The 14,564-nt window shown below is 37.6% G+C and overlaps 1 protein-coding gene across 5 annotated transcripts in view; it reads right to left on the bottom strand.

Annotated features, from left to right (window-relative positions):
• The window catches only part of LOC114024949 (DBIRD complex subunit ZNF326-like), a 38,202-nt gene extending 24,794 nt beyond the window's left edge, over positions 1 to 13,408 (bottom strand). For all 5 annotated transcript variants that reach the window (XR_003566974.1, XR_003566973.1, XM_027838247.1 and 2 more), the window contains exon 1: positions 13,344 to 13,408. Coding sequence is in view for 3 of the 5 variants with exons in the window: in XM_027838247.1 (XP_027694048.1) it covers positions 13,344 to 13,359 (16 nt within the window). In the remaining 2 variants the exon portion in view is untranslated. The remainder of the gene's footprint in view (positions 1 to 13,343) is intronic.
• Between the last annotated feature and the right edge of the window lie 1,156 nt (positions 13,409 to 14,564).

The following is a 14,564-nucleotide window of genomic DNA, read 5'->3' on the forward strand; positions in this document are numbered from 1 at the left end:
GAATTACTGAGGACTCCCAAAGAACTTTGTTTATGTGTGTTATATCATCATTTACTACATTAGAAATTAAAATGTCTCATCGTTATTACAAAAATAATTTTGACCTCGTGAAACCCCTGAAACAATGTCAGGGCCTCCCAGAAGTTCCCTGACCATAATTTGAGGTAGCTGGGTGGAACAGTGGATAGAGGGCCAGGCCTGACATCAGGAACATCTGAATTCAAATCCAGTCTCAGAAACTTACTAGTTGTGTGACCCTGGGCAAGTCACTTCACCTCTATTTACCTCAATTTCCTCATTTGTAAAATGTGGTTATAATAATAGCACCTACCTCCCAGGGTTGTTATTTAGATTAAATGAGATAATAATTGTAAAGGGCACAGCACAGTGTCTGGCACACAGAACTATATAAATGTTAGTGGTGGTGGTGATGATGATGATGATGATGATGATGATGGTGAGGATGACGATCTAAACTGGATGTTCCAAAGAGTATGAGACTAGAATCCTACCTAAACCCACCCCCTTCCCTGAGAGGAGGTATAATGGATAAGATACAATGCTTGAAATCACTATTTAAATTATAACTACATTTAAAAATTGAAAAATAAAACCAATACACAACTTTTAGCTTCATATACTTCAAATGTAAAAGAGATTAGTCACTGCCTAAAATACGTTTTATAATTTTCTCCTACTAGAGAGTGGTACAAACAAGACAAATACATAGGGTTTTCGGTGGGAAAAAAAAATCCTATTATAAACCTTAAATTCTAATTATTCAAAACTGTCTCTGCAAAAAAAAAAATCCTTTTTTTCCCCTAAAAAAGTTCTACATTTCACTTCAAAGAATATCTTTGGAATTAGCTCCAGTAGGTTCAGGATGGGAGGAGGGTGTTTTAGAAACAAGTAGGACTGCAACAGACAGACCAACTCAAGTTTACATAGTATTTTCTAGTTTCCACTTTAAACTACCTGCATCTGTTTTCAAGGTACTGTTATAGAACTTCTGCTTAGGACAAAATAATATTCTCCAGCATATCTTATCGTAACTACCCTAAACCTGTCCTTTTTTGATTCAGACAATGTGGCATAATGACTAGAGGAGGTGTCCAACACAGGTAGTGTGGCCAGAACCAGATTAAAACACAATTGTGAGGAATTCTGGGAAGATGGTGGAATAAAACAGGAAATCACTTGGCTCTCCTAAATTCCCCCACAGACAATAAAAAACAATGCCTCAAAATAAACTTTTGAGTAGCAGAAATAATTAAAAGTCGAGATAAAGCAGTTGTCTGCCTGAGACAACTTTGGGAGGACATTAGGAAAGCCTCAGCTTCAGAACTTTTGCCTCATGGATAGTGCAGGGGTCAGACAACTGATTAGGAGTAGACTGCAGGGCCCTCCACTGGTTTTGGACACTGGGCCCAGGTGTGCTGACCAGACGCAGTCCGGAGATATGGCTTTGGGAGAGGAGGAGCAAGCACACAGGTGAGTGTGGTCACAGAGGGCAGAGATGTGAGCTAAAGCTTGCAGATGCAGAAAGGACAGCAGGGAAAAAGAGCATTTGCAGTGACAGCGCTGCTGGGGGCCCAGGTCCTGGCTCAGGGGCAGAGAGGTACCTGATGTCAGGCCCCTAGATAGAGTTCAGAAAACAACAGCAAAAAAACAAACAAAAACTCCACTGAATTCTGAGATGTTGTCCCCCACATCTAGGGACTAGCGCCTTACTTTAACACAAAGTTAAAAGACAAGAAATAAGCTGCTAAAAAAAACAAAAAAACAATAAAAACACAAATAAGCAAAAGAGAAAGAAGCCAACCATAGATAGCTACTATGGTGATAGAGAAGATCTGAGTTCAAACACAGCAGATAGTGAAGTTAAAACAACTATATCTATCTCAAGGAAAAAAGGTCACAAGCCCAAAAACAGTTTATGAAGGAACTTAAAAAGGACTTTAAAAATCAAATAAGAAAGGTTAAGGAAAAATTAGAGAAAAAAATAAGAAAATTATGAATAGAAGTTCAACCAATTAGAAAGAGAATAAAAAACTGAAAAACTTTAGGAAGAAAATAACTCCTTAAAAATTAGAATTGGGCATGGGGAAGCTAATGACTTCATAAGACACCAAGAAATAATAAAACAAAATCAAAAGAATGAAAAAACAGAATAGAGAATGTGAAACATTACCTTAGAAAAACTGACCTAAAGAATAGATTGAGAAGAGACAATATAAGAATTGTTGGACTACCTGAAAGTTATGATAAAAAGAGTCTAGACACTATACTTCAAGATAGTATTAAGGAAAATTGCCCATTAGTTTTAAAACGAGAGGGTAAAACAGAAACCTGAAAGAGATCCCAAGATGAAATTCACAGGAACATCACAGCTATCAAACTCCCTGGTCAAGGAGAAAACACTACAAGCAATTAGGAAAAAACAATTTAAATATCGTGGAACTATAGTCAGGATAACATTAGACTTAGAAGCTTTCACATTAAAACACTGAAGTACATAAAATATTATATTCCAAACAGCAAAGGAGATGAGCGTGCAACCAAGAATAACTTACCCAACAAAGCTGTGTGTAATCCTGAATGGGGGAAAAGTGGATATTTAATGAACTAAAAGACTCTCAGGTATTTGTAAAGAAAAGCCCAGAACTAAATGGACGATCTGACCTACTAGATTCAGGAGAAACATAAGAAAGTAAACATTACAGACCAATTATAATGGATTTAATAAGGTCAACATGTTTATTCTTACATGAGAAAATGTTATCTCCAACTCTTAAGAATGTTATGGAGTTGCATATGATGGGATGAATTTTAAAAATAAAATTGGGTAGAGAGAGATAAAATAGAGTAATTATCTCATACTAATGAGATGTGAACAGAAGAACTACTATAATGGAGGCAGTAGGGGGTGGGGGGCTTATAGTGCTGGAATCTTGTTCTCATCAGACCTGGGTTAAGGAGGGAATAACATACATCAAGAGAGGTAGAAAAGTCCTCTTACTTACAGAGAAATAGGAGAGTACAGGGATAGGAAAAGGGAGGGACTTTTGGAAGGGTGTGCAGATCAAAAAGTGGAGGGTAACAGGAGAGGATAAGGGAGGGACTCTTAACAAGGATGGGAAAATTAAGGAATAGGAGGGTAAGGAGAGAGGATAAGGGAGGGATTCTTAGAAGGGGTGCAGATTAGGAAGGCAGCATTTAAAAGTCAATTAGATATTTGAGGAAGGACAGGATAAAAAAAGAGGAGAGAAGTATAAACAGTGACAAAAAACAGGATGGAATGAAATGCACAACTAGTAATCATAACTCTGAATGTGAATGGAATGAACTTACCTACAAAACGGAAATGGACTGAATAGATTAAAAACCATAATCTTACCATACGCTGTTTACAAGAAACACATTTAAAAATGAAAGATAGACATAAAGCAAAAATAAAGAGCTAGAGTATAATTTATTATCCCTTTTAGTTTATGCAAAAAAAACAAAAAAAAAAAAAGCAGGGATAGCAACCACAATCTCAAAGTTAAAGCTAAAACAGATTTAATTAAAAGAGGTAAACAGGGAAACATCAGGATAAAACATACCAGATAATGAAGTAACATCAACACTAAATCTATATGCACCAAATGCTATAGCATCCAAATTTTTAAAGGAAAAGCTAAATGAATTACAGATGGAAATAGCAAAACTGCAATAGTGGGGAGGTTTTAACCTTTCCCCTCTCAGAGCTAGATAAATCTAACCAAAAAATAATTAAGAAGTCAATAAGATGTATAGAATCTTAGATAATCTAGATATGATCAAGATATTTGGAGAGAATTGCAGGGGAATAGATAGAAATATACCTTTTTCTCAGTGGTAAATGGTACCTTTACACATATTGACCATACATTAGTGCATTAAAAATTTACAATTATAAAAGCAGAAATTTTAAAAGTATTCTTTTCAGATCATAACACAATAAAAATTATATTTAATAAGGGACCATCAAAACAGAGGTTAAGAATTAAGTGGAAACTGACCTAATCGTAAAGAATGAGTAGGTTAAAGAACAAGTCCTAGAAACAGTAAATACTTTTATTAAAGACAATCATAATAATGAAACAACATATCAAAATCTATGGGACACTGCGAAAGCAGTAATTAGAAGAAAATTTACATCTTTAAATGCTTTCATCAATAAAACAGAGAAAGCAATGAATTAGGCAAGTAATTAAAAAAACTAAAAAAATAACAAATTAAAAATCCCCAATTAAACACCAAATTGAAATTCCTAAAATTAAAGGTGAATTAACAAAATTGAATGTAAGAAAACCACTGAATTAATAAATATAACTTAGAAGTCGGTTTTATGAAAAAACAAAACAACACAAAATAATAGATAAAGCATTGGTTAATATGATCAGAGACAGAGAGGAAGAGAGAGAAGAAAAGCAAATTCGTAGTATCAAAAATGAAGAAGATGGGGGCAGCTAAGTGGACAGAGCACCAGCCTGGAGTCAGGAGGATCTGAGTTCAAATCCGGCCTCAGACACATAACACTTACTAGCTGTGTGACTCTGGGCAAGTTACTTACCCCCAATTGCCTCACCAAAAACAACAACAACACAAACAAAAAATAGAAGAAAGTGAATATATCACTAATGAAGAGGAAATCAAAGCAATTATTAGGAGTTATTTTGTTCAATTATGTGCCAACAGATTTAAGAATTTAAGTGAAATGGAAGAATATTTAAAAAACTATAAACTGCCTAGATTAACAGAAGAAGAAATAGAAGATCTAAATAATACTATTTTACAAAAAGATACTGAACAGGCCATAAATGAGCTTCCTAAGAAAAAAGTATCAGGACCAGATAGATTTAAAAGTGAATTCTACCTAACATTTAAAGATCAATCAATTCCAATACTAAATAAATTGTTTGGAATAATAGGCAAAGAACTCCTACCAAACTCCTTTTATGAAACAAATACTATACTGATACCTTAACTAGGAAGAGCAAAAACAGAATGACAATTATAGACTAATTTCATTAATGAATATGGATATAAAATTGTAAATAAAATACTAGCCAAGAGATTAGAACAAATTTCACAAAGATTATACATGATGATCAAGTGGGATTTATAACAGGAATGCAGGGGATGGTTTAACATAAGGAAAACTATGAACATAATGGATATCAATAATAAAAGATAACAAAAATCATATGATTATGTCAATAGATGCAGAAATTTTTTTTGACAAAATACAACACTCATTCCTATTTAAAACACTTGAAAGCATAAGTATAAATGGATTTTTCCTTAAAATGATAAGAAACAGCTATCTAAAACTATCAGCAAGCATTATTTGTAAGAGGGATAAGCGAAAAGCCTTCCCAGTAAGAACAGGAGTGAAACAAGGATGCCATTTATTGCCAACTTATTCAATATTATATTAGAAATGCTAGCAATAGCAATGAGAAGAAAAAGAAATTGAAGGAATCAGAATGGGCAACGAGGTAATAAAATTATCTCTTTTTGCAGACAAAATGACAGAAAATCCTAGCGATTCAATTAAAAAGTTAGCTGAAATAATTTTAGCAAAGTAGCAGGATATTAAATAAACTCACATAAATCAACAGCATTTCTATATATCACCAATAAAGCCCTGCAAGGAGATAGTAAGAGATACCGCATTTAAAATAACTGTAGACTGTATAAAATACCTGGGACTATACCTGCCAAGACAATCCCAGGAACTACATGAACATATTTATAAAACATTTGTTATACAAATAAAGTTAACATTTGTTATACAAATAAAGTCAGATTTAAATAATTAGTGAATAATTGTTCATGGGTGGGCAGAGCCAATATAATAAAAATGACATTATTTTATTGAGCTAGAAAAAAATTATAATAAAATTCATTTGGAAGAACAAAAGGTCAAGATTATCAAAGGAATTAATGAAAAAAAAAGTTGTAGTACCAGATCTTTATATTATAAGGCACTAATTATCAAAACCATCTGGCACTGGCTAAAAAATAAAAGGTGGATCAGTGGAACAGGGTAGACACATAACACACAGTATTAAATGATTATAGCAACATTGTGTTTGACAAATGTAAAGATTTAAGCTTTGGGGATAAGAATACGCTATTTGGTAAAAAAAAAAAAAAAATCACTGGAAAAACTAAAAAGCAGCATGGCAGAAATTAGATGTAGACCAATATCTTATACCATCTACCAAGACAGGGTCAAAATGGATAGATGGCCTAGACATAAAGAAAGATACCATAAGGAAACTAGAAGAAGATAGAACATATCACCTATCAGACTGCTGGACAGAAGAATTTATGAGTAAGACAGAGCACTGTGAGAAGTAAAATGGATAATTTTGATTATATTAAATTAAAAAGTTTTTTTTACAAATAAAACCAAAGTAGACAAGATAAGAATGAAAGAAGAAAATTGGAGGGAATTACATAGACGGTTTCTCAGATAAAGGTCTCATATCTCAAATATATAGAGAACTTTGTCAAATTTATAAGAATATGAGGTATTCCTCAAATGATAAATGGTCAAAGGATATGAAGAGGTAGTTTTTCAATAAAGAAATCAAAACTATATATATATAATATATATATATTCATATGAAAAAAGGCTCTGAATCATTACTGATTAGAAAAATGCAAATTAAAACAATTTTGAGATATCTTACACCTATCAGAATGGCTAAAATGATAGAAGGGATTTAATGACAAATGATGAAGATGTGGAAAAATAGGGACATTAATACACTTTTCGTGGAACTGTGAACTGATCTAACCATTTTGCAGAGCAATGTGGGATTACGACCAAAGAGTTATAAAACTGTATACCTTTTGACCCATTAGGTCATGCCATTAGGTCTGTTTCCCAAGGTGATGACATTCTGTCTATCCTCTATATCTATACCTTTAAACTTTCTCCTTTGTCTGGAATGTTCTGTCTTCACCTCTGGGTAGAAACATTTGCATTTTAAAAGAGGACTCTGAAGAGGATAAGGCAATGCTTAATCCCGAGAAAAAAAATTGATAATGGTAGGATTTCTGGAATCAGTGACACCTTTGGGAGATTTTTTTTTTGGCCAGCATTTACCCTTCTGGCACCCCACAGATGCCCTTCCACTGTCTGGTTGGAGAGCATGCCTTGCATTATAGGTAGAGCTTAAAGATTGTGATTAATGGGTCAGTGGATATGTTCGGTTTATTTAGTATTTTTAAATTTGATAGGTTTAAGCAGAATTAAATTTGAAATCAGAGGATCTGGTTTCAAATCACTGCTCTTCTGATTATAAACTGTGGCCTTGGGAGGGGTACTTAACCTGGATTTTAGTGCTCTTGTGTGTGAAATGAGTGTATTGTACTACAAAGGCACATTCCAGACAAAGGGAACAGTCAGTTCAAAAGTAAAGATATAGGGGTTAGAATCAGAAACTCCTGTGGGAGGAACAGCAAGAGGGCAAGTACAGTTAGCTGGATTATAGACCGCAAGAGTGGATTAAAGTTGAAGACTGGAAAGGTAGGAAGTGGGCCCTTTGTGAAGGGCTTTAAATGATAAAAGAGAATTTTATAATACTTTATCCTGGAGGTAAATGTAAGCCACTGAAGATCATTCGGCAGAGAGAGTGTTCAAACCTATGCTTTAGGTTTATACTTTAAGATTTATAGCTTAATCTTAATAAAGATGATAATTGAACTCATGGGAGCTAATGAAATCACCAAGTAAGATAGTACAGAACAGAGAAGGCCCAAGATACAGCCTTTGGGGACACCTATGGTTAGGGGTCATGACCTGAATGAATATTAAGCAAAGGTCACTCAGAAGGAGTAGTCAGACAGGTAGGAGAACCAGGACAGTGCAGTGTTATGAAAACATTGTAGAGGAAAATATCTGGGAGGCGATAGTAACTGACATCATATGAGGCCAAGAATGATAAGCAACATCTTTAAAGAAAATTAAAAAAAGATGGAGTAGAGGCCCATAATGAAGGCAAGACAGTTTTCAGGGAACTAGAGGATCAAATTTCAAAGTACTGAAAGGGAGTGGAGGAGATATATCAAAAGCTTAGAAAAAAACTTAGGTAACCAAGAAAATATTAACTACTGACCTTTATATCTATTTTCCCATCTCTACTAAAATTTCAAAAAAATAATCTACACAGGCATTAAGGACATTCTCGATAAAGATATAAAACTAGAACAGGAAGGCTTTTACAAATGATATTCTATAACAAATCATATCTTTGTAATAACACAATTGACTGAAATAGAAAATTACAAGATCTCACTGGTGCTTATTGTTCACTGACTATAAAAACACATTTAATCTAGGAAAACAAAATCCCGTTTCAAAGATTTCTAGCAAGGTGTCTCCTATGCACATGTTAAAATCATACAATAGCTGAAAAATGAAATATAACATAAATTTAGTGATGCTCTGATAATTTATATCAAATGAGGGATAAAACAAGATGTCAAAAATATCTGCACTGTCATGAAGGATGTCAAATGCAGAGGCCAAAGGAAAAAGAATTTTCTATAATGATCTCCTACTACTATCTGGTATAAGGTCGAACTGATCAGCCAAGCCCTCTGACTCAGCAAAGCCTAACTATAGAGGGTTTAAGGGTTTGCAAAGGTTTTTACATACATTGTCTCATAAAACTTCACAAAAACCCACCAAGTGTTACTTCATTTTACAGAAAAGATAAGATATACTGAATGCAAGTGATTTGCCCAGTGATTTATGCCATACCTACTTGGACAGAAGGCAGGATTAGAACACAGGTTTTTTTGACTCCAAGTTCAGTCCTTATACACTATATCACATTGCTTTTCCCAATCCATAATCACAGGAACAACCAAGTAAACAAAGCAACGCTGAAAATCCTAACTTCAGTCAATGTGTAATTAGATGGATAAACCATATAACCCAAGTTAAAATGCAAATGGAACAATGAAATGGGTCCAGAACTTAACAAGAAAGAAAGATAGCACCCTGGATTGACTTTGAAAAATTATACAGTGCCTTTAATAATAATAATTCTGAAACAAAGACTTATAACAATAATATTCTTCCAGTAGTGCTATGTGGCTCCAATGCATGGATGAACAACGTCTCTAAAGAACTGGACTTCAAGGTCACCTAAAAGGCAATGGAGGGGCAGAAAGAACTAATAAAAAGAAGTATGCATAGTATGGTTTTACATACATATACATATTTGTGGCTAATGAGAGACTTTTCTAGGGTGAGGCAAGGAGGGAGGGGAAAAAAATAAATAAAACAGCCACAGCGGAGAACAAAAGAAAACTTAGAAGGAAGCACAGAAAAGCAGGATAGCTTTGAAAACAATGTGTAGTAATTATTACATAGTTTTTCAAAGTAAGTGAACAGTGTGAAATGGAAATTCAAGGTTTAATACCGAATCCTCTTTTTGTAATGCAGGGTACATGGAAGTATTCTCTTTTTGTCTCTAGGTATTTAAGTTCAAAATAAAGAAAAAAAGAAAAAAAGAAAAACTATGAAGGTATAATCAAAATTTAGATTTGGAAAAATGGAGTATTCATTAACCATATGTTCAGTATTCAAAAAAAAAAAGAAGAAGAAACTACATACTTCCCCCACCAAAAAAGTTACTAATAACTACTTGATGGTTGGGTGTCTGGGTAGGATGCTAGCACTCTGTAATACATTTTTATATGGATCATTTAATGAGTGAACTAGCTAGCCTTGTGTGTGGAAGATGTGCATCTGAAACATACTAGTTATTCCACCACGGCAAACAAGTTGCTCAGAGTGACCATGAGTTACCCTTCAGGGAGTTTCCTGCACTAATGAAACCTGTCTTGCCTATGAAATACTCAAACACAAAAACAATCTATGTGAACCCCAAATTTAATTTCTGCTTTCCAGACAAGAAAGTTACAGGACTTGCCTGAGATCACAAAGAGAGTCAACAACAAAGGAAAGACCTAAATGCAAATTTTCTCTTTCCATTTTAAATCTTCTCTTCCATTCTCCCTAGTAATACTGGAGCACAAGTGTGTGCAGGCAAATCTCTGTGAGCAAGCCCATGTGTGCACATGCACACACACACACCTTTGATGCAGCTAATGCTCACTGTGCACACAAGTGTGATGGAAGTAAGCCAACAGTTAATTACATTTGCTTTGGCAAGGTATTACTGTTTTTTTCCTGCCCCAGTAGTGGGAGATTTTTATTATATTAATTCTATTAGTGTATTATATACTCTTTGCGGTTACAGATTCTCTCATTGAGGTTTGTATCCCCTTCAAGTACCCTGCAGAGCAGCTCTCAGTAAAATTTTGTAGAACTGAATGGAAACATTGCATGTAACATCACAAAAATTAATCTCATTACCTGATCTATACCAACTGACAGCAGAGAGAGGTATTTCTGGGTGACAAAGGGAAGTAGTCTGGAATTAAAGCAATTTTAAAATTGACAACATATGTCCTCCAAGTTAACTTTCTCTTTCACTTAAACTCTACTAAGGAGTCTAAGATTTTGTTTAAGATACACAGATTATGTCACTACCTAGCTACAGCATAACTACAATTCACAAAATACTCCATCCCTTCTCAAAGCAAAGAAATAGCACTCTCATTGGTTTTATGAATACAAATTCATTAAAGAATATCAAGTTTATCCACAAATACAAAACAGTCCTTTGGCACCAGGCTAGGGTATACCCTGGGTCATATCATATCTTTGGCAAACTAACACAACCTCTAAAATTCTAATATATCAGACTTAATTATAGAGTGTTTCATGGGTTGTCATGACTCAGCGGAAAGAGCACAGGACATAGAGCCAAAAGACCTAAAGTTCAAATTCTGGTCCTATTACTTAGTATCTATGAGATATGCAGCAAGTCATTATCCATCTCTGGCTTATCCTTCTCTACATTTCCTAGTCTGTCAAATAAAAGAGGTCAGAGTAGATCAGGGGTCCTTGACTTTGGGTCTCTGAGCTTCTGCTTTTAATATTCTGAAAACTATTTCAGTATCATTGGTTTCCTTCGTAATTCTCTATTTTATTGTCTGCATTAAAAACCATCTGCAGATGAGTGCCATAGGCTTTACCAGACTGCTAAAACGGTCCATGACACAAAAAAAGTTACTAACCCTCTTGGGTTAGATGGAATAGATGATTCCTGATGACCCTTCCAGTTCTATTTACAAAAATAAACTGACCATTTAATGGTACTTAGCCTAACTTGGTACTCAAACTACAACTGGTCTCAGGCCCATCTCCCAACAGCAGCATGAAAAATACTTTTTAAAAATTACTCCTAACTCTAACCACCTCTAGCTGTCATCATTTGGAACTGTATCAAAGTAATTCTTGATACAACAGCCTAAACAAGAGAGCCTTGCCAACAAAGAGCAAATGAATTTCTTTCGGCAAAATAAGTTACACAAAAAGCCTACTTTATATAACATTACTACTTTCTGAAAGATTCACCACAATGCTATTGCACTACCAGACACACCCTATTATTATTAATTTAAAGCATGCAAACAAAAGAGGATGGATTAAAAGGTAGTTTTTTGAATTATTTTTCCCTTTCAATACAAAATAAAACCAGGAAAGATTATTTTTTCATTTTCTTTCTTATAACCAACTAGAGGGCAGATTTTTTTTTTCTCCTAGAAAAGCCATTACAAAAGGTCAAATTTGTAATTGTTCAGGGACTGAGAATCCGAAGAAATTTGTGAATTGTCTCAGGCTGCCCTTCGTTTGCTGATTTTTTTTAAGCAGTAAAAGACAGGCAGTGAGACTGAGGGAAATTCAAATATATCAATACCCTTTTTCTGGGAAATTTGTCTAAAGGTTGGGTGATGTGAGAAGGACATAACACTAAAATGATGTCTTTCCTTGTAAGACTAACCCCCTTGGCTATCAACAATGACCTGCTTTGTCTGTGAACATGTCTATCAGTGAAGAGCACTTTTTTTTTTTCAACTGTTCTGAAAAATCTGACCAGAGGCTGTTTTTCAAGTTGATCAACACACACAGTACCATCATGCAGAGCAGTATTAGTAGGACTGTCCTACACCTAATGACTCCAAAGCAGGCTTTATTACAGAGATCCATACATAGTCAAGAAAATTATCCCAGGAAAAAAACCAGAGGACGCTGCCCACTTTAGCAATAAAGCTTGTTACAACATTCTTTAATTTCAAAGGCTACCCTGCAAGACGGCATAAACAGATCACAGTTTTTATATCTTTGGCACTACTACCGGAATTTGGATAATAAAGCACCTTCTAAAATCTCACACAGTGAAAATTAGTGAAAAACTCACCTCAAACTAGGACACCATTGCTCATTTAAGCACCATGCAAGATAACATTTAGGATGTATCTTCCAGTCTGCAGAATAATTCACCATTATGGACCTGAAGGGGTTGTACCCAAGGAGGACTTTCCAGCTCTCAGTGCCCCACCCCCAAAATGATACCTTGGGTCTCTGTGTATATTTTCTATGTACCTATATATATACACGTTATTTTTCTCCGCTAGAAGCGCCTTGGAGGGCAGGGGCTGTTTCGTCTCGGTATCCACGAGACCCGGCATACAAAAGGAGCTTAATAAATCCATCGATGGCGACTTTAAGGTCGCTTCCAGCACTAAATCTGGGATAAGACAGAAAAGCTGGGAAATGATCCGGGTTGGCCAACTCACTTAAGGAATGAAGCCCAGGACGCTGATCGCGAATTTCAAATATCCCCACTGTGCAGGAAGGCGAGTGTGGGGAGATCGCCCCGTCTCTGGGCCGGGGGAGGGGGGCGCGCGCGGATGTCGGGGGGCGGGGTCCTTAACCTGGGAAGGGGGGGCGGGGCTGTGAACATTTCTTTTTTAAGGTTTTGATCCGTGGGGCTGGTCTCCTTTGTGATTCTCGGGGTTTTACAGTCCGCATTTAAGGACGTGCTCCAGAGAAAGGGTCCGTCCCCAGGGGTCCGGGGCCCACAGAAGGGTCGCCCCCGGCCCCCGGGAATCGGACGCTCCTCGCAAAACAAAGCGCCCGCAGGACCGGGTCGGGGCGGACCCCGGGTGGGCCCCAGAGGTCGGGGCGGCCGCGCCTGCTCCTACGCACCATTCTCCCTACCCCCTCTCCCGGGCGGGCCGAGGCCTAGGCGCGGGGCGGGCCCGGGGCGCCACACTAGCCCCCCCAAGCAGCCCCGGCCATCTTGAGGCGCCCCGGCCAGGTAGGCCCCCCCGCGCGAGCTCCCCGGGGTCGGGGCGAAGGGCTGCCGGGGGCTCACCTTCATCGTAGTCCATGACGGGCGGGCGCCTCGGGCCGGGGGACCCAAAGCGGCGGCGGCGGCGGCTCCGGCTCCGGCTCCGACTCCCGCGGCTGAGGAGACTGAGACTAGGGACGAAGACGCTCTCACCTCAGGCGCCTCCCGCGACAATGAGGCTGCCGGGCAGTGGGGGGGCGGGAGCCTGGCGGGCCGGAAAAGGTCACCGAGGGAGCGCGGCCCGCGATTGGCGGAGATGCGCGTGGATGGGCGGGGTTTGAGGGGGAGGAGACGAGGGGAAGTCGGTGTTCACGTCACTCCAGGGCTCTCCCCGGGCGGTGCCCCTCCCCCACAACAGGTGGGGGCGGGGCGGACAGGGAGATGAGGCGAGGGCTGGCGCTAGAGGGGTGGGCGACGAGCCGCCGCTGGGGTGCCCGGGAAGGGGCGGGTCGCCTGCCCAGTGGGGGAGGGGGATTCTCCTCGGATTTATCTAAATGACATACAGCAGGTCCTTAGCCTGGGGTTCTCGGCGCTATTGTTTAGGAGAAAGAAGAGAATATGATGCTAGACTACCTGTAGCATCTACCTGGAGGGTCATTGTGAGGGTCACAGGAGATACTGGATGAAAAACGCTTTGTAAACTTGATGGTGCTAGGCAGATGTCACTTTACGTAGCGGCCGCGGGCTAGAGTGCTAGGCTTGGAATCAGTAAGACCTGGGTTCAAATCCCACTCCGACCCTATAAAATGCATCTTGTGTTCAAGCACTTCCAGAGAACTTCTCTACTAAATCGCAGAGATGGTTGTGGGTCTGCAATGGGAAAGGGAGTTTCCACACCAGAAGCTGATGAAATCAGTGTGTGTATATGTGTGTATACATATATGTAACATGGAATCTGTGTCTGTATGTATATATTTACATATATTATACATATATTACATACATATATATGATACATATATATATTACATCACACATTAATCAGCCCATAAATATTTGGTAAGCTCTTAGTATGCTCAAGCCAACATGCCAAGAGCTGAGAATACAAGAAGAGGCAAAAAACAGTCAGTGCACTAGAGGAACTTATGATATGTAAATATAGATAGACAAAGCAAAGGATACACAGTATCATGATTGTAAGTTATGTCTGGAATAGACCTTAAAGCAGTTGTCCACAAACTTTTTTAGTAAGGTGACTCTTTTGTCATTTTTTTAGTTGTTCATGATGGTAGCTGTACTATAATA

The sequence above is a fragment of the Vombatus ursinus genome, unplaced genomic scaffold (genome assembly GCF_900497805.2).
Source record: "Vombatus ursinus unplaced genomic scaffold, bare-nosed wombat genome assembly UNPS02014825.1, whole genome shotgun sequence".
NCBI classification, from domain to species: domain Eukaryota; kingdom Metazoa; phylum Chordata; class Mammalia; order Diprotodontia; family Vombatidae; genus Vombatus; species Vombatus ursinus.